General features: G+C 40.0%; 1 protein-coding gene across 1 annotated transcript in view; it reads left to right on the top strand.

Moving 5' to 3' along the window:
• Positions 1-20,308, top strand: part of SUGCT (succinyl-CoA:glutarate-CoA transferase) — a 135,542-nt gene that overhangs the window by 86,110 nt on the left and 29,124 nt on the right. The window contains exon 9 of the mRNA XM_009703812.1: positions 19,443-19,514. Coding sequence (XP_009702114.1) covers positions 19,443-19,514 — 72 coding nt within the window. The remainder of the gene's footprint in view (positions 1-19,442; positions 19,515-20,308) is intronic.

Raw genomic sequence — 20,308 nt, forward strand, 5'->3', positions numbered from 1 at the left:
CTCCAGCATTATTAATTTCTGGAACTTAAAGGCATTAAAGATATTTAAAGGCAATACATATGTTCTGTGCAACAATAATGTATTCTTTTTTTACTGTTTCCTCTATTGGATGTTCAGCCTCTTACTTTAAACGTTTGAAATCGAGATCAATATATTAAGAGCAATAAATAAAAGTTACTGAAAGGTTGACAAAAAATATGAAAAGCAAAATATGTTTCAGGTCTTAAAATTCTTTTATTTATTTGAAGTTTAGACATCTCCTTTTCCCATTTTGTTTTTTTTTGAATGTTTTAAAAAGCTTTTTGTCTGCTTGTTCCAATACTAGGAATATGCAAGACTGTGGCATCTGTGTGGACCATACAGATGGTCAGAGAATTAATGAAATCAAGTGAAAGCCAAGTGTGGCAAAAACAAGAGAAAAGGTGATACTCTGAAAATGTAAGGTTACCATGTGGCACTGTATTGGTAACTGCAGAGGAACCAGTCCTACCTTAGACCGAGTGTCCTCTGTGCTCCTACCAGGAGGTACCTGTTACCTCTCAGAGACAAAAATCTGTTAGAGAGAATGGCTGCAATCCCTGTGCGTTGTAAATAAAGGTTAAAGATTATATTAGAAAAAGTCCAACCCCATCCAAAAAACCCAAAATTATTTTATCCTAATTTGAGCTTTTTTTATTGTCCATCCTTCTGTGAGTTCCTGAAAGCACTGCATGTGCCTCACATCCATATAGATAGTCTCTTGGTTTTGGCAGGTGCACCCAGAGCTTCATTAAGCTCCCTGATGTATTTAGGTCTGCTGCTGAAGTCCCACATGCCCCAGAGCATGCTGTCCAGCTCTGCTGGGGGTTCTACTGGCAGGCAGTCTCCCTGGTGTGACAAAGAGTTTGATCTTGAGAGTAGCACTGAAGATACAACACAGATTTATTGATTGTGTCTGATCTGAATGCCAGTCCATGTTACTCTGGAGTATGCAGAGCCTTCTCTTCCTCCTGGAAGAGTCAAACAGAAGATATGTGCTGCAGCTCACCTCCTTTTTGGGAATACTAAGTCTATGGGTGCCTCTAGTATACAACAGGTTTTGTATTCCTTGAGTAACAAGACTGTTATTGTATTTCTCTGTGCATGCCACAGAAGTGGGTGCAAGAAATGGGCGCCTCTGTCTTCTGTTTAAAAATGTTGTAGGGGTGGTGACAATGTGTCCAGAGATTTACCTGGCTGCAAACCAAAGGAAGGACAGTCTAAGCAAAGCATCTGGTTGTGCTTCTCCTAGTTATATGGTAGAAGGTATAGTCTTATAGGAAACTTTGAGGGTTAAGATGCTACTCTGTTTATACTGTGGTGTCAGAACTGACTAAAAGCTATTTTCACCTGGATTTCTGCAGTGGGTGCCCTTTTAAATGTTAATGAAGTTTTAACTGCAAAATAAAAGTAGGGAGAGAATATGCTTTGAAGACTACCTGCATCATAGTTCTGAATCCATAAGATGGAGTGACATTGACAAAATTACGGAAACTTGAATCCCTACGTATTGTACTTATGTCTAGCGTAGAATGAGCATCAGATCCAATATATTTAATAGGAAGGTGAAGTATCAGATAGATATCCAGAAAAGGTCATTTTGAATGGTACGTTAACGTTTGTAACGTAAAGTTCTGGTTTTAGAAGCCTGTTCCTTTGTCTCTCTGAGGTGAAACCAGGCGCACTTGAAGGAGGGAGTTGTTTTGGTCTTCCTACCCAACTAGCAAAACAAGTACCCCTTCCATCTTATTTAATAAAAGCTAACAGTTTTGTTCAAGTTCCTCTGGAAAATGTAAAGTTCTCAAACCTTCTGTGTTGTAGAATTTCTCACTAATAACTGATGACTTTATTCATCATCTTCATAGTTTTCTTTTTCGTGCACCTATATTTTACATGACCAGTATTGTAACAAAAAAAGAGAATATGAGGTTGAGGAGATAATTAGCATGTGCAAATTGGTTTTATTTCACAAAATGGTGATTATTGACTGTAGAAAAAGTTGAACCAGTTTGCAATGACTGAAGAGAATCCGATGCAGAATTCCAGTCATGTAGTCTTTAGAAAATGAGAAGAACAAAGGGACTTGGTAATGCTGCTGAAGGTTCTTTCCAGATATCTTTTTCTCTTTCCATTTGAAAATAATTTAGAGTAAGTTTGGGGAATCATAATATTGCAGCCTTTAATCATAAGCATGCCATCTGATGCAGACATGGGTGAATGACATTAAAAAAAAAATCCTCCTCTTTGTTATGAATCCATTATCATTCCATGGGAAAAAAAAAAATTGATTCGTTCAACCTTGGATGATATCATAGCATATGTGGTAAACAGCTAGATTTGGATGATGTGTTACTTTGTGGCATCACTCAGGGCTGTATCATTGTATGTAAACACTTGAAAGAAAAGACCAAGCAAATTCACAAAAGGCAAGATTAAAACACAGCTATTGTTCTCTGGCTTAGGATCATAAAAGGAAGGAAATTCATAGTTAAGGATCCAAACCTCAAGTATCTGGGCACAACGCAGTGCCAGCCTTAATTTTACATAACTGTACCCTGTTATGAGTAGACATTGGTGGTTTGATCCTGAACGATGAGTTACATTGCTCTTAGCAGCTGAAACTAGAAATACAATTTTATTTTAATGCTTGCCTTTGTTTGGGGAATAGACTTTTTGGAACAGTTGTAATTGTTTTCTTTATGTTTTCTTGCCAATTGAAATAAAACAAATCCCTAATAAATAGTATTTTTTTCAAAAGTTATCCTTAAAACTCTGCTACGCAACATTCTGTTAAAATGGAAATGGGAAATTGTGAAGAGAAGGCAGTGTCATGGTTGGATTTCAGGAAGGTTAAAAAATTTGTGTTAAGTTATAATGGTTGTAGTCTTGCAGAAGCTTGATTAAACACCGCCTTCCCACCCCCCCCCCACCCACCACAAATCACAAAACTGGTGAAGGAAATAGTTAATAGTACTATTAACGTAGCATAATAAAAGTATTACAGAGTTTTTAAAGTATCTGCCATTAATTGAGTTTCTGTCCTACTTTTCTTAAAAAGTTCCATTTCACCCCCCTGGTTCTTAGAAACTGTAATGAGGGTAGGAGAAACTGTGCTTTGTAGGATGCCAGACTGTGGATGCAAAATGCAGAGGAGAATGGGCAATGACATCAAATCTTATCTTGATGTTTTATCCTTAAGGACGTTGCTTCAAGGATTCCAAAGGGGAGGATCAACTATTCTTTGGCAATCTCCAGTCAAGTCAGGGAAAGACCTTTAGGACTTTAAAAGCCAGAGATGACCAGTCAAACAGTAAAATCTAGTATCTGATAAGATGAGGCTAACGTGAGAGAAGGATGGTTGTGGTTTTCTCACAGGTGTTTTGTTCTTTCACTAGTAGGAAGAAACCTCAACAGTGTTGAAGTCACTTGCATCCTTTCTGTCTTTGAGATTTTGAGGGAAGCAGCAGAAAAGAGCTGGGACGTGAAGAGACAAAAGTCTAAAATAATGTAGCTTTTTTTCAACAGATGGAGCTCTAGTCAGTTTTGAATGGTAGTTTAAATTTCCTCTTGAGTAGAAATTACTAAAGGTACGGGAAATTCACATTGCAGATAAACTAGTCTCTTGAGTGTTGCAGTGAAATGGAAAGGTCCCTGACCCACAGTCTGAAAAATTACAGCCCATGAGACGAGAGAGCTGAAGTGTTCGGTGATAAATCTTTTGCTCTTCAGTGTAGCTGAGCATATCGCTAAAAAAGATTTACACATAAAAAGTCTGGAGACAGAGGGAGAAAGAAAACTGCTTTGTGAGTATGAATGATAGTGCTACACTGAACAGTGTGGGTAATAGCTATGTAGAATGATAGTACCATGGTAGACCCACAGTACAGCTCAACCATCAAGATGTTGCTTTGGAGAATTGCTGAATGTTGAGGTTTCATGGCTGGGGATTTGGCCGTCCCTTCTCTATTCTAGTTTTCCTCTAATCTTTGTAGTGAAGCATTGATTGGGATTGTCTCTTAGCGAAGGGAAACCACCTCCTTTCCCATCTCAGCACCCATCTTTGGATTCTTCAAGTATTCCCTGACATACATGTGTGACCTTTTGATTTCCCCTCTCTCTCTATGAGACTGGGAGTTCCAGGACTAGTGATTTCCATCTGGTTTTCTGGTGCAACCTCTTCCATTCATATTAGAGTATCCTCGTTTCTATTGTTGTGAGACCTCCTTATGATAGTATCTTTTTTCAGCTGCTCCATATGCTGGGTTTTTTGGGGGGGTTGATACGATTTTGGTTTTTTTTTAGCATAGTTGCTGTAAACTGTTTTTACCATCGAGCACCTACGTGGAAATCAGTATGTGAGTCGGACCAGAGCACTGTGTCTATACTGGCACTGGGTTAAGCACAGAAAGCTCTACAGGTACTTCACTAAGGTACATCACTCTATGAATTTTTCTGCAGTGTGTTGTGGGAAAACTTTTCATCCACAGGCCACTACACAAAAATGTTTTTTAACTCGACTAACTAAAGTACTTCCATGGCTTTTGTTCCAGCCAGTAGCAAGGCATGGATCCAACTCTAGATGATGATGTTTTCCATCTGTTGGCATGAATGCAACTCTCATTTTAGGAAGAGCAGAAAAATCTGGGCATGAAAGGCAGTGCAAAAGCATTTCAAGAGTAGCTTGTTGCCCTAAGCAGTCAGCAGGATGTTTTGCCAGGTCTCTTGTGTAGGTGTGTAGATATGGAGACAGCTGATGCAGGTTGAATAGCTGTGAAATCTTCATGTATCTTCTTGCGCATCTGGCATGGTTTCTCCTCCAACATGGAGGAAACCTTCTTAGATCTTCGTGAAGCGCTTGCTATGCCTGTCCATAACTAGGGTTTACAGATGAAGGGGGTACTTGCCAATACCTAAGCTTGCTGTGATCCTTTACTGCTGCTTTACTGTGATTATTTTTTTTTTTTTTTTTTTTGCCAGTCCTTTACTGGTGCCGAGTGTGGAGTTATGTATTTCAGTGACTGCTTCAAAGCTGGAGGGCTGAAAAATGATGGCTTCCCTGAAATAATGTCTGGCTTTTTGAGAGAAATTATGAGACGTCTGTTGAAGCCACAAATTTGGCAAGTCTTCATCCATAAAGGATAATATTCGCCAGTTAGGCAAGCTGAAGTCATCCAGATAAAAGGTCTATGAATGGGGATATGGGGGAAGAATGTGTGACAGGGATAATTTGGAGATCCTTTTTTTTTTTTTTTTCTCTAAGTTTGACACCAGTTGATTTCTGCCTCAAATGCAGAGTTACTACATCCACGGTTGTTTAATGGACCTAGACCATTCTCAGCCACCCTGCCTCAAAAAGAAGTGAAACGTGAGAACACCTGGCAGCAGAAAATGTCTTTGCATTCTTAACAGTGTATAATTACATGCTGTTGGTATGATTTGGCCAACTGAGGCAGAATGGCATGGCCAACAAAGTTTTTGGACAATGAAGTCCCTATATCATTGCTTGCTTTTGAAACATACAAACTATGTGACATATCTGAGGGGGTGCAGTGATGGATTTCATTAGAAGTAGATTGGTGGCTGGTAATCTGACTGCAGGCTGTTTATGACTGTGTCCATACTAAAAAATAAGCAGTGTTTGAGCTTGTGTTTTATTTCAGTCTAAAGGCCAGCTGGGCCAAGAAAGCAAACTGATCTCCTGAACACTTATCAAAACCTTATATCCCAGTTTATGATTAGAGCCACAGTTAGCTCTGCATGGTATATTTTTTCCTGTGTTCCTGTTTGACTTGCCACCCCTGTGCTACTCTAGGCAACAAAGGTGCTCTCATTCAAATTCTTCCCAAAAAGGTCAATCTTTGTTCTTCCACCCTTTGATTCGCACCTTATATCGCATTTTAAGAGCTTTGGTTCCTTAGCTCTTTTCCGTAGACTCTATATTAATCTCTTTTAGCCGGAAGGGTACAGAACAGCATGAAAAGCATATAGAGATCATTTCTCTGTGGAGAGTCAGGCACTGTGTTTTTGCTTGGTAAAATTAAAGAAAAGCAATGTTAAGATGGAGACACCAGTCAGAATTAGTTATGTGGTTTTGTTTTGATGATTTAACATGGAACAATGGTGGTGATCTCTCTGTAGATGATTTTCAGGCTACTGATGTGCTTTACACAGCGACCATCTAATTTTCCTTTAAGTTCGTTAGCATTCAGTGGGTTAAAATGTTCCCTAAATGCTAATAGCTGAAATAATGACCCCTCGAGACATTGCGGCCGCTAATTCTACAGCTATTGCTACTGGTTCTAGCAGGAGGAAAACTGTTGGATACTTTAAAACACAACAGTTATTTTCAGAACAATAAACCATATTATGGTTCCTCAGAACATAAAACAACAGATAAATTCTTCCAAAATATCCAGGTCTAACTCTTAAATCAGCTGTCAGGTTTAGAATGAGTAAACCCTTTTTGAATCAGGTATTTGCTCATTTCTGTGGATCTAATGAGGTTTAGGAACTTCTGCATCTGTCATTATTCAAGCTGACGCCGGTCCATATCCACAAAATACTTCTCTGCCAACCTCCTGTCTCGGACATCTGGCCATGGACACTTGTGTGGAAAGTGCAGCCTGTGGAGCTGTTAGCAGAATGACTGGTAGTTGTGGGTATGAGGGTTTGCAGAATTCCTTCCTTCTCTTTCTTATGCAAAGAGGTGTTTTGGATAGAAGGGCTGTCCAAGAAAATGTTCTTTCTTTTACTGTTTGCTACTTCTGTTGTTGTCTGGATGGGCGCAATCATGCCTGTGCCTTTCCCACCTCATATGCAACCCTTGTTTTAACACATGTTTGTGACGTAACTGCTTTCTGATCTTTGAGTCTACATTCTGTTAACCGATGTGAGAAGGGAAAACCTGTCTGTGCCTCCTGAAGCTGTCTGTCTGTCTGCAAACTGCTTTTGTAGGTGGCAGTCTTGATTCCCTTCTCCTTGCTGTTTAGGTTCATGATTCTTGATGTCCAGGTAGGCAGCGTGGGGTTTTCGGAAACATCCAAGTAGGAGATGACCACTGCTGTACAAAGGGATGTACGCTGCTGCCCAAATAGGTATTATTGAAATACGCCCAGGTCCCAGCCTGGGTGCTATTAGCAGTGTATTCACTGTTTGTTGCATTTTGAGTATCGCTGTGCTTATAGCAGCTCACGAGGGGCTGTTAGGAAGATGATGGGGCTCAGTTCACCGTCTGCAAGCCGTTGAAAACCAGGACAGGTGTGAAGGCAGTTAGCCTGAGCTGGCCTTGCTACCTCTGCAGAGGAACACACATTGTCAAGTTTAAACCTTGAAATGCCAAAACACTCGGTCGCTACCTCTGCAGAGGAACACAAATTGTCCAGTTTAAACCTTGAAATGCCAAAACACTCGGGGCAGGCAATCATATCGCATCGTAGACTTCCTGTTATTTTTTTTCTGTTCCGTCAGGTTTTAAGACCAAAAAGATTTTGAGTGGGCTTTAAAATTCTGTGGAGGGAGGGAAAGGCTGTCCTCTGGTTTTATCCGTTTGAAAACCCAGGTTTTCTTTACGTGAAAAGAAGACAAATCTTATTCTATGGGACCTCTGTTTTCATTTGGAAGCTGAAGTCCAGTGGACAACTATAGGTCCCACTCAGTTGATTTTACATTCTTTATGGCAGCTTAAGATTGCGTTGTTTGCTTACTTGGTGTATTTTGTTTCAACTTGTGCAGATTTTGAAAAGAAAAAGACAAATCAAGTAGCTGGAGAAATATATTCTTTGTCTAAAAAGTCTTATGCTTCGGTATGTAACTTGATGTGAAAATTGGTATACCTCTTTGTGTAATTTTCACTACCCATCTTTCCCACTTGTAACACGTTTTTGTGAATGTCTAACAAAACGCCCAAGCTTTGTAACTGTGAAAGGAAACGTATATTGGAAGGAACTTAATTGTACCGGTTTCCCACTGTTGCTGAAAGCTGTCTCTGTTTGTCTTAATTAATATAAGCATTTAAATGCATTTTGTTACTCCTCTCTGTATTATTTTTTGTTACTGTTATAAAGGAGGCTGTAAAACATCCTAAAGCTTTCATCAGCACCCTGGGGGGAGGAAGAGTGCCCTTCCAAATCCACGCACCTCTTCGCCCTATTTTCTCCTTCTTCCTCCTCCCCAAGTGAGGCAATCGGATAATCTGCTTCATACAATGAAGGGACAAGAACCTTGTTTCTGTGAAAGGTCCCTTCAAAGCCAACTCCAGGGAACAGCGGGCAGGCAGCACTTCAGGCTGTCATCAGGGGTGCAAGAACAGACTGAGCTGCTGCCAGCAGCCCATTTTAGTCCTTCCCAGCACAATGGCAGGTCTGTGTGCCGGGCTTGCTGCTGCCCATTTGATGCCAACCCCGGTGTCAGCAGAAGGCCATCTGGATCATTAGGACACCGGCCCTTTGACTTCGCCAGCACAACAAAGAGGGAGGAGAGAGCATGATGAAGGCCTAGTGCCAGGCTGCTCCTCTGCACTTGCTGGCACCATCCCTCAGCCATAGCCAAGCTGGGGCCTTCAGTAGCTGGGATCGTTTCTGTAACAAGGATCGTCCGCTCTTTACGAGGTGTTCACTCTTACTGGAGATCTTTGCTGTTAGCGTGTAGAGTGTAACATGGCTGCGCTGTGCTCTATGGACTGCAATAGCTGGGTAGCTTTAAACTTCTTTGACTACGTGGGACTGACATCTAATTTAACTGCGGTGCTGGGTGTACTTGGTTTGGTTTAGTTTCTGTAAATTATTTGTTATGAAGAGGTGTAAAACAATATGTGTTTTTTGCAAAAGACTCCGATGGAACCAGTGTATGTTTGTGCTCACTTGTTAGCTGACTGAGGTACAGAGATGCTGGCACAGTGCTCAGTGTCAACTTATGGCAATTATCTGTGGCAAAAATGCAGGAATTTTGCACTTTTCCTGATGTCACAGTGTTTGGTAGAGGTGGATATAGTCATGGTTCTTAACCTCTTAAATTGCCACTGTGGTTTGCAATTGACATTTCCCTAAGAAAGTGAAAAGTGAGGATTTTGACGGTGGAAGTAAATTGGCTGGTCATGCCAAGAAATTAAAACTCTGTGACACTGAGTCATCTTCAGAGTCAGAATCTGACCCAGACTCCTATGATTCTCCCATCATTAAATCAGGATTGTCATTTGGGTGTTCATACTCTCTTGTGTGAGAGAGAGGCTGTGCCTTGGCCACCCAGAGCCAAAAAAACCCCACTATAATAGCATAAGGCGAGATAAAACCTCAAAATAAACCTAGCAATTAATAAGAATCAAGAGTGTTTGTTAAAGAACGGCATGATATAGCTGTGAGTGGAAACTAAGTTGTTTTTTTTTTTCCTTGAATCTGCAGGGGAGAAATGTGGGATCTTTTTCGAAAGCTGAGATTTTCTACTTCTCCTCCTTTTGATTCCTCCCATTGCCTTCTCCCACCATTTTACTGGCATAGCTATGTCCATCAGACTTTGAGGGGGTCAGGGGCTGCAAGGAGATGATGTTGTACAAATGTGGATAAAATCTGATGTAATTTTAGTCTGTGATAATAGAAGCATACGTCAGATACTGTGTTGATTCTTCAGAACAAGTTCTTTTGCAAAGAATTGTTACGTTTATTATGCAAAAGCACTCCACAAGTCATAGATGTAAAGGTCTCTGTTAAGAAACAAAATAGTAGCTACTACCGTGCAGATTTCTTCAGCTCTTTCTCAGTAGATAATTTGACTTATTAGTTGCTAGAATGAAAAATTGGTTCAATATTGGCCAGCATAGTTTTAAGTTGGCAAAAGGTGTAATGTTTTAGTTTAATTGTAGCGATTTTCAAACTCAATCCGAATAAGCTCAATTTGAGGTAGATAAAAGATTGTAATTGCAGTAATGTGATGTTATATATCAATATTTCTCAGACTAAGGGGGAATGATAAAAAAAAAGAATATTAGAGAAAAACAGAAGGCTGAATTTTATAGTTTTAAGGAAACCTAATATAAATTTACAGGAAAGTGAAGAGGAAACAGACTTCTGACTTTTTTAGACATATATAAGTGTTCCGCTCATCAAACGTTATTTTTCAAGTTTTTTAAATAGATCTCACTAGCATTATTCTTATGGCCTGGCAATGTTTTGTTTTGGCATAAATTCAGGACTTTAAATAGTGTGCGTCCTGGATGTCTGGCCAGTTCAATTTTTAAATCCTTGATTAAAGTAGCATTTTATACCAAAACAAACTACATGCAATAAACCTTAATGAGTCTGACTTAAGGCTGCAAATCAAAGATACTGAAGAGTCAAGGTTGAAATATTTGAAATTCATCCTTAGTTCAGCATGCTGTGTCTACTGTATGGTACATAGGATCACATACTGTTTGAGAGATATATTAATTGGAAAAAAATCTCCAAAATAGGGCAAAGGCACATTGGCAGAATGGAGTGGACTTTCTTCTGCCTTTGTCCATCCTGTTCTGCGGCTAAAAGGCAGATTTCAAATACAAGTGCTATTTATTTTAAGTTGTGAAAGTGCCAAATTGTGAAATGCAGCCAATTTTGCACCCCTGTAATTGTTATGTCCTCATTGATGTTTTTGCTGATTTTCGTCAGCATCAGTGCTAATTTGATCCCTTGCTCTTCTCGGTTGGCTGGTTGTCAGAGAAACTCACAAATGATTCCGCTCGGCTTTTTGAAGAGCCTTCTTTATAGCAGGACATTAAGTTATTAGGACCTTTAAGTTAATAGCACTGCCTGCCCAGTCTGAGTTCTCATTTGCTTGCACTGGGTCATCTGCCTGCAGCTTGAAATGCCAAGCTGATTGCCTCCGGATGAGTTACCAAAAAGGGAGGCAGTATTACAAAGCTCACCTTTGGCAGTTGTACCACTACATCACTTAAAGAGTCAAGAGAGAAAAGGGACAGAAATAATGACACAAATCCTGCTCTGATGATTTCGACTGAAAACGGAAATAGGACCTCATTTAGAATTAAATTCTAAATAACACTCTTAAAACCTCATATTTGAGTACTCAGATTTTCCAGACAGCTATATCTTCTTATTTTTGGAAGGTGTAAGAGTTGTTTGTCACTTCTGCTTCAGTAATGCCTGGAGGCCTGTATCAGGATCAGACTGTGGTCGTGTGTGTTGTTTTTCAAAAGAAATGTTTTCATTGCATTCTTTTACTTTAAAAGTGAAACAAAAAAACAACGCTTACGATCCCAAAATTGGAAGAAATTGTGTGAAGTATTGTGTGAGAAGGAAAAAGGGTAAGGAAGCATAGCTTGGATTCAGGCTTTTGAGAGATTACTGTAAATGTTGAGAAAAATATTGTTTAAAAAAATAGCTCTGCAGTGCCCTTTAAAATCAGTAAGCGTCTATTTTAATTCCCATATAAGTAGTAACTGGCTGTTGTCTGTATATATACTTAAATGTTGCTTGCTGTATAAGACCTTGTTTGCTTAATTTCAGCCTAACTGATTTTTTTATGGCTGTGCTATAAACCTCTTGAAAATAGTGGCTTAAATGGAAATGCTGACACAACATTAATTACACTGGCTCCAGTGTGATACTGTGATTAAAGTTTATTTATTTTGTGGGTGCGTGTCTCTGTGTGTGTAATTTCATTGTTGAAAAACTAATGGAAAACTAATGTGGCAATGGAGAATGTGATTCTGTGCCTGATATTTTATTTTTCAACAGTAAGGAACAATTTTAATGCCAGTTTACAATACCAGAGAATTTATTTTTAATTGAGGTATAGTTCAGGTATTTAAAATTTTAGAAATTTGGGAAAGTGACACATTTCCCACTTTAAAGCTGTTCACTGCTCTTCCAGGAGTTTTTAAATGGCTTTTTGGGTGGCTGGATGTGTATTGCATTCACGTTAGAAAATTAAGAAAAATGTTGGATTTCCTTGCAGCATATGTTCTTTGAGATGATCAGGAGAAAAATCTCATCTCTCAAAATGAAGGTATTCAATCCAAAGTTAATGTTTGTTGCACTGTTGAATATGAAATAGCAGCTATATATTACTTTTTGGTAAATAGTATGCCCAACTGATACTTTTAGATTACAAATCTATGCGTTGCATCTAGTCGGTTGGGAAATGAACAGTGCAAATACCGTATGACTAGAAGAAGAGTAAGTGAGAGGGAGATCCTGTCTCCAACCTGTTTCTTAGGACAGTGAGCTGGGATTGGAGTGGCCTTGGTTGCAGTCTGTTCCCAGCAGTTTATACTTCCCACATTGGGCAACAACTGGATAAAAACATGACGCGGTCTGGAGAGCAGAACTAGGCTGTCCTGCTTCCTGAGGGAGTGTAGTAACACACCATAATGTTAAATGTAGATATCCCTGTTTGATGCTGTGATTTGGTGTTAACTTTGCCCCTTTCAGTAAGGTGCATTCAGAGCACGTTTAGGCGTTCTCATCTGTTTTGCTCCTGCATCAGTTAGGCAAAGTCATTTGTTCTGCACTCACACGTAAATGGAACTTCAAGGTCAATCAGAAAAATTGTCTAACGTATCGTGGATTCTGTAGAAGTGAATGGTCTCCCTGGTTGGTAGTCTGTGGTGTGCTTTCCTTGACACCAGTGCCCGTGTTCTGCCTCATCTCAGAGACCAAAGTGATCATTCCCACTCTTATCATAATTGCCTTTCCCACAAGCTCATGGCATCCAGTCAAACTTCTCTTCTCTGCGAGAGGATTATTGCAGATATTTATAATACTGATCCGTGTGGTAGACTGTGGTAGCTGTGAAGTTGCAGGGTAGTATGTCCTGCAACACGGCAGCGAAGGGAGAGACAAGTAGTGTGGGTTGAGAAGACCAGAGGGGAAAAAGTGAAATCTTTGTGTGCAATGCCCTTCTTCAGTTTGCTCGGTGAGAACATTCAGCATACATTAATCCAGTCCATGAAATTTACATTTTTTATTTTTACTGTTTGCTTTCACTGGAAGAGAGTGCAAAGTAGGCAAATAGTTTCAAAGTGTGTGGTCTTTATGATTTATATGTATTGCTCAGAACTACCACTGACCAAACTTCTTGGTCTTGTTCCCATTTCTTACAGTAATTAAATATTAAGTTGTTTTGAAGGAATTGTGCCTGTCCCTTCAAAGAAAAAAGAATGTGGCTACCCATGGTTCTGTGGCACAGCTGAGGTTTTATTCAAACCAATGTGTAAAGGTAAAGAAATGATGTGCCAAGTTTATCCTGTCTGGAAGGAATGTAACCGTTCTGGACCTGAAGCCAAACTGAAGATCTCCTGCTCTTTAATGGATTTGAGAACCAGAGTTTGATAGGGTTTGAGAGAGAAAAAAATTGACATATGCTGTAGATACATTCAATTACAGGTCGGTCAAATCCTGCATGCATCACCTTCTTATTTGCAGCCTTTAATCGACATTAAGACTAGAGAATGGTGGTCCTTAAATGACCTTTGCATTGAATCGACTATCACCCTGGAGACTTCAAAGTGTACTTGAAGACAAATGATGCAATAAATTAAAAGTAACATTGTAATTTTTCTGTGGTTCCAAGCCTGCAAGAGGCTAGCTTTTCTCTTTGACCACACCCGTTAATACCAGGGAAATACTTCAAGCACATGAACGGAGCCCGATGTATGGTCACGTAGTGTTTGACTGAGCAATTGTTTGCTGAGTCTGTGAGTGAGTGAAGAGACTGCTGTAAATGGGAAGATGGAGGGATGAGGAAGGAGTGGCGTATGAAAATTAATCTCTTTTGAAAAAAATGTTGGTGGTATGTTTCAAAGCTTTGAAAACATTGGTTTAGCTTTTTCTGGTTTTATGTTTACAGACTTCTCAAGTAGGTGTCTTTGTTCTGCACTGTCCCTAGCTGGTCCCAAAGATGTCTTCAGCCTTGACACAGAGCTGCTTGCTCCTATGCCAACCTTGGGAAGGAGCTCAGAGGAGCATCCTCCCTTAATACCATCCGAGAGCGCTCCCTGTTGTGCTGACAAACATGTACTTTATGGAAATACTGTATCTAGCCTTTATTAAAGGATGTCATCTTTCCAAAATCTGAAGCAAACTGCTTCATGATGCCAGTTGGAGCAATCGGCCTGTTGCTCTGTAAAACCAATGGCAGTTAGAAGGCATTCAAAAGTTATTACTCTTTAAGCCCTGCCCCAGAGCTCACCAATACATGGTGATTGTCCACAAGCCCTCAGCTGTTGCCCTCGTGAGCCATCGGTGGATGCTTTTAGAGATGCCACTATTCTACTTTGTGAATCAAAAAGCTGTGCTGTCTTGTAAGATACTTCAAACCTGAGGATATCTAACATCAGCTATTCCCAGGGAAAAGGGATTGTAAGTATGTTTACAGGTTCAATTGTTATTCACTTAGGAACGCAGGATAAGAAAACTCATAAAGATGAGTAGTACACCCCTTTTACCATAACTGACGTAGGGCAAATCTTCCTCCAAGGGAAGGCCTGGAAGCTTTCATATATTTTGAACATTGGCTGCTGTTATCAGTAAAGGGGCCAATACGGTAACTAGTAATGAAAATAATCAGTAGCTTGTTCAGATAATTAAAGCTATTAACCTCTCCTAAGTATGGAATAATCCTCCAGTTTCAAAAACCCAATGCTTTGTTTTGTTGGTCTCTTCAAGTATTGTTTGGCCTCCAAATTCTTCTTCCTGAGAAGTCTCGGAAGAAATGACATCTAGTTGCTGCCTGGATGGCACTTGCATCCTTTGCATTTGACCTTGACCATCCTTGTGGCCCTGGGAAGCTGCCTACTAATGGTGATGGCTGGAGGCTGTATTTCAGTGTGTGTTGGATGGATTTGATCTGCCAACAGCTTTTGAGACTGGACCGTAAAGTGCCCTCACTGTTCCCTCCCTCAACAGTGCTGATTTAGATTTAGGTTTTTGAGGTGGAATGAAAACTGACTGACCTGTCATGCTCAAAGGGTTGTGATCAGTGGCATGAAGTCCAGATGGAGGCCAGTCACTAGCAGCATTCCCAGGGGTACTCTGGGCCGGGACTGTTTAACATGGTCATTAGCGACCTGGATGATAGACAGAGTGCACCCTTGGCAAATTTGCAGAATATACAAATCTGGGAAGAGTGGCTGATGCACCAGGTGGTTGTGTTACCGTTTGGAGGGACCTTGACAGGCTGGAGAAGTGGGCCAACAGGAACCTAAGGAAATTCAACGACGGGAAACACAAAGTCCTGCCCATGGTAGGGAATAACCTCATGCATCAGTACACACTCGGGACTGCCTGACTGGAAGGCAGCTTTGCGGAAATGGAACAAAAAAGCAACATGAGCCAGCAGTGTGCCCCTGTGACAAAGAGGGCATCCTGGTCTGTATCAGGAGAAGCATTGCCAGCAGGTCCAGGGAGGTGATTGTTCCCCTCTGCTCAGCACCAGTGAGGATGAATAATCAGTGGATCCAGTTATGGGTCTACAACTGGGGTTTGTATGACAAGGATGTGCTCATACTGGAGCAGGACCAGCAAAAGGCCATGAAAATAATTAAGTGCTTGGAGCATCTCTCGTATGGGGAGAGGCTGAGAGAGCTGGGACTGTTTATCGTGGAGGAGAGGAGAAGAGGCTTGAGGAGATCTTATGAATGTGTATAAATACCTGATGGATGGGAGTAAAGCATCACCATACGCAACAGCAGATGTTCTGGTTGTTTTGATTTCTGTGTTTTGGATTCAAATACTGAAAACTGACCTGGACTTTTGATCATTTCATTGGAATTGGCATGTCTTTTAATTGGTCCCTTACATTTTAAAGTTTTGTTTGTGGAATCGACATGCAAACTGAAACATATGCAAAGATATTTATGTATGATTGATGATTACCATAGAGCATATATTCATAAAATTCAAAAAGCAGGCAATAAATGCAAGAGATTGACAGTCTTTCATTAACACCATCAAAGCTGGCAAATTTTGAAAGGCTGTTGACTTAGAGAAATACAAAGACTGGCTGGTTTGGCATCAGATTGTCTCAGCAAGTCTTTGTCCACTCTGATAATAAGCTAGGGTTAAGTTTGGCCTGCATCTTTATTGTCTGGTCTATCTAGCATTTTTGGAGAATACTTATAAAGCACTTAGAACATTTCTGAAGGTGGATAAGTTTATATTCCATGTGCTTAGGGAGGTTAAAATGTTTCAGTACACAGAGTATCTCAGGTATACACAGTGTTCTAGGACCAAATTTGGAAAAGTGCTGAGTCTTAATGAGGTCCTGTAACATCCATTAGGCAGTGTGAGGTGTTGATACATGCACGCTGGTCCTTGAGATCTGGCTTTGAACATGCATATGTTGATGTCAAGTACTATGTATCATTCAATATGAATTTACAGATTATCTCCTTAGAAACCCCCAAGCTTTTTACACCACACTGAAAAGCTCCGCCTTTGGATGCTTGCAATCTGTCTCTGCCTTTTCCATGAATAAGATGTGGTGTAATTTCTTTTTTGTCTGGCTTTTGTTTCTTGTCTTCACCGAGTGATGTCCTGTTGCTCAGGATACCACATGGGAGTAGCAGGTTAAATCGTGCTTGTGCTCTGAAGAATCTTATCAGAAGGCCTCATTCTTCAGAAAAAGAGAAAGGGAAAAAAGACTTTTGCCTTGTGTGTGTAGTGCCTTTTATTGCGCTCATGTGAAATGATTCGATGTGATGGACAGCATTTTATCAAAACAAAATCTCATTAAAATCTGTCTGCACTTTGCCCTTACTTTTCTTTGTATAATAAGATTGTGAAGCTTTCTGTGACCAGACAGTAACCTGTGGTAACCTGGAGTGTGCGTACATTTATGGGTGATGAATAAAACCATTGTTATCACCCTTAAATGTTGGCATCCATATTGTGTTAATAACGTTTGGAAGTTTCTGCTTTATCAGCAGCAATGACTGGCAAATAATCAGCTGTTTTGTAATGGGAAGCTTAAAATAGCAGCTGAAGACATTTGAGTTAAGCTTCATGAAAAAAGACACTGCTGCATTTATGATGATACCATTTTTGTTCCGTAAGGATGACATGATTGTTGCTTTAGCTTTTTAGACATACAATGCAATTAAGAATAATCAGTTTTCCCACACATTCCGCAAAGCAACTGAAGCACACATGCTAATAACCAGGCCCTTAAATTTAGAATGACTTCCGCGGCTGCATGGGCAACCCAGGGGTGCAGATGCGTGTTTCATAGTGGTATGCAGCTATGGTGGCATTGCAGTCATCTTGTGGAGATGCAAGTCTCAAAAGAAGTTGCTGATAAATAGTAAACTCTTTAAGATTTGCCCGTACTACCAATTTAAATAAATTTTGGAGTGCAGAGGAAGGGGATCTGTATACGTGTACATATGACATATATTATAGGCTTTGCAGTCTGTAACAGGCATCCGGACTAGAAGTTTAAAAGAATGTGGAAAAGAATTGCTAATTTGTGTTTACTGGAAGTAATAGGTGGTTGCACCAATAAAAAACTATATTGTGTTATATGTGCGTGCAGATACATGTAGTGTTTAACCCATAATCGTGTGAAATGTCTGTGGCTGGTTTTAGAATTCAGAACATCAGCAAAAACAGGTAAGGATTTGGGCAGAGTGTTCAGAGAACAGATCTTCCCTGTAACTAAAGGTAGTAAGTTCATACAAACAGTTTCAGTTCATAACTCTTCCTACTAAAAGACCCTGGGCGAGGGGGAGCGTCTTACGTATTCTTAGACTAGGGTCTGTCATGATTGTTTTAGACAGAAATTTGCATGAACAGCTATATCTGAAAAATGTTTATGCATTCACATACAGCTTTCTTATCTGTATTCTTTCCCCATTTTTTTCTGTGCTCATTGCTTTCCTCAGCGTGAGTATGTGGTACCTTTATATTATGCATGCTTCTAGACTTTTACTGTATTGGGGCTAAATCAGTGGGACTTTTTTTGCATGCTTGGGACTAAATGTTTGCTGAATTTCATCTTGCTTGCTCTATGACTCTTATACTGAAGGACTTAATTAAATGTGAGAAAAATAAATTGCTAAACTTTATCACTGACCAATACTATTTACCAGGAAATGAAACATAGCGAGAGCAAACAAGTGATATCCTAACTATGATGTACAGTTACTTGCATTTCAGTGGCCATAATTTTCCACATAGAATTTTAAAGCTTTGACTATACCAGATGGTGAAAGAGTCTTAGTGAGGATGTAATTGTATCTGTATGAAAGACTGCAAGTTGGAATAGCATATTCCTGTTTGTGAAGAGGAATAAGCCAGGGTGTCACGAGAAGACTTTTTATTATTAAAGTATTCCCACTCCGGGGCTTATATTTGTGTGTTAATTCACCAGAATTTATAGTGAGAATTTACACCTTTAGATCAGGACATGATAGCTCATAAAAATTTGATTTCTAAAAATGGAAGATGAGTTTTGCTCTCTGCAAGAAAGCATCGCAAGGCCTCATCACCTTTAGTGCACCAGCCTGTGCTGCCCTCTTGCACTTAAGCCAAATTAATAGTGAAAGAATTTTTCCCAAATGCTTATGAAAATTGTGGCTGTAACACATGTGACTGAAACTGCAGTTACACACCCTTGTTTAAGGGAGAGGAGTGGAGGAAAGGGGAATCTGTTTGCATTATCCAATTTTAGAAGCCCTGACGCAATGGTAAAAATGGAGGATGATGCCAATTACAGGTTTTCTTTTTTCCAGTGAAAATCTAAGTGGAGATGATTTAGACTGAAATGAGAGATGTTGTATCTTATCCAGTTAAATGTTTTGTTCAACATGAAATGTGCCAGTAAGGCCACTGTAATGAAGTAAAAAAAAAATAAAATCCTCAAAACTAGAAAAGAAGTCCCATTTTCTCTAGGAGCTTGATCTTGAGACCACTGACCAAGGAGATAGCTGAAGAGCTGGAAAGATGCAGCCTATCCGTTTCATCCCCATGAGGGTTCCTAATCTGTCATTGCTATTTGGCAATGATTTTATTTTGCATATTTGGTCAGGCTCTGTGACACCTCAGTGCAGCTGTCTGCTCTCAGACAGGCTAAAAGTGAAGCTGAATAAATAACCCCTGGCAAGTAAGTGTTATCCTGGTAAATCCTTCTCAGTCCCTGTGAGTGTGGGACACATTTGCAAAGTTCCAGGATGCCTCAAGATACGTTTTCAGCAAGTAACCTATTAACCAAGATAACTTCTCCACTCTAGAAAAACTCTAGAAGAACTCTAGAAAAACCAAAAGGGCTGCCTCCATCCTTGTGGATGACTTTGAGGCACTTTTATAGAACTAGTGGTGGGACCTGAATGGAAATGTTTAAGGCAGGCATTTGAACATTGTTAACAAAGTTTTCACTTAAGAGATGTGCTAGTATTTTATAGTTTAGTTACAGCTTATCACCTTTCTTTCTTCTTCCAGGCTTTTAAGACCAAGGATGGCTACATCGTGGTGGGAGCTGGAAATGATCAGCAGTTTGTCAGTGTGTGCAAGGTAATGGTGTATTAGGCGACAATACCGAAATGTGTAGTAGTTTCCACTCTGACTAGGAAAATAATTACTGATTGCTTCTTAATTCCCCTTTTTTGTGAAAATAAATAGCGAGACAAATTCTAACCCTGGGGTTCTGGCTGGTAGTAGTTTAGGGGACTGATATGGGTTCTGCGCTTTGCCTCTGTATTCAGCACACCCCAATTCCCAAACTTGTGGGTGCTGAACCCCTTTTGAAGTCTGTGCAGCTGCACAGCTAATCAGCTAAAAACCGAACAAGCTAACAACCTCCCAGTTCTGGAATGGTGAATGTCACAGAAGTCACACTGATGCCTTTTTCAGGGAGATGTGACGCTGTTTCTCCATAAAATACATAGTAGGCACAGCTGTTAACAACGCAAATCCAGGGGATGAATGGTTCTTGTGCCACTTTAATCAGTAGCTGTGTATATAGTCCTTTTGAACACTAGTATGTGCTGGTCTATGCTCTCTGAGAAGCTTGCAGACTTTTCGGAAAAGAAATATTACAGGACTGTGGGCTGACTTTGGAGTGGTGCAGAGATACGACGTTGAAGAACAGATCTTCAAACGGGACCACTGCATTCAAAATCTGGTGTCTTCACTATTTTGAACTGAAGGAACATGATGCTGGCAATTCTATTTTCACAGAGGGTAGCTTGGAAAGTTGTAAAATAGTTTTGGATTTTTCATATACTCTTTTCCTGTTGTTTTAATACCTGGAGTTGCTTTTACCTGGACAGTGAACACATTTTAAAAGAGAAGGAGTGGTTGTAGGG

This window comes from Cariama cristata, unplaced genomic scaffold (genome assembly GCF_000690535.1).
Source record: "Cariama cristata isolate BGI_N322 unplaced genomic scaffold, ASM69053v1 scaffold4407, whole genome shotgun sequence".
Taxonomy (NCBI): Eukaryota; Metazoa; Chordata; class Aves; order Cariamiformes; family Cariamidae; genus Cariama; species Cariama cristata.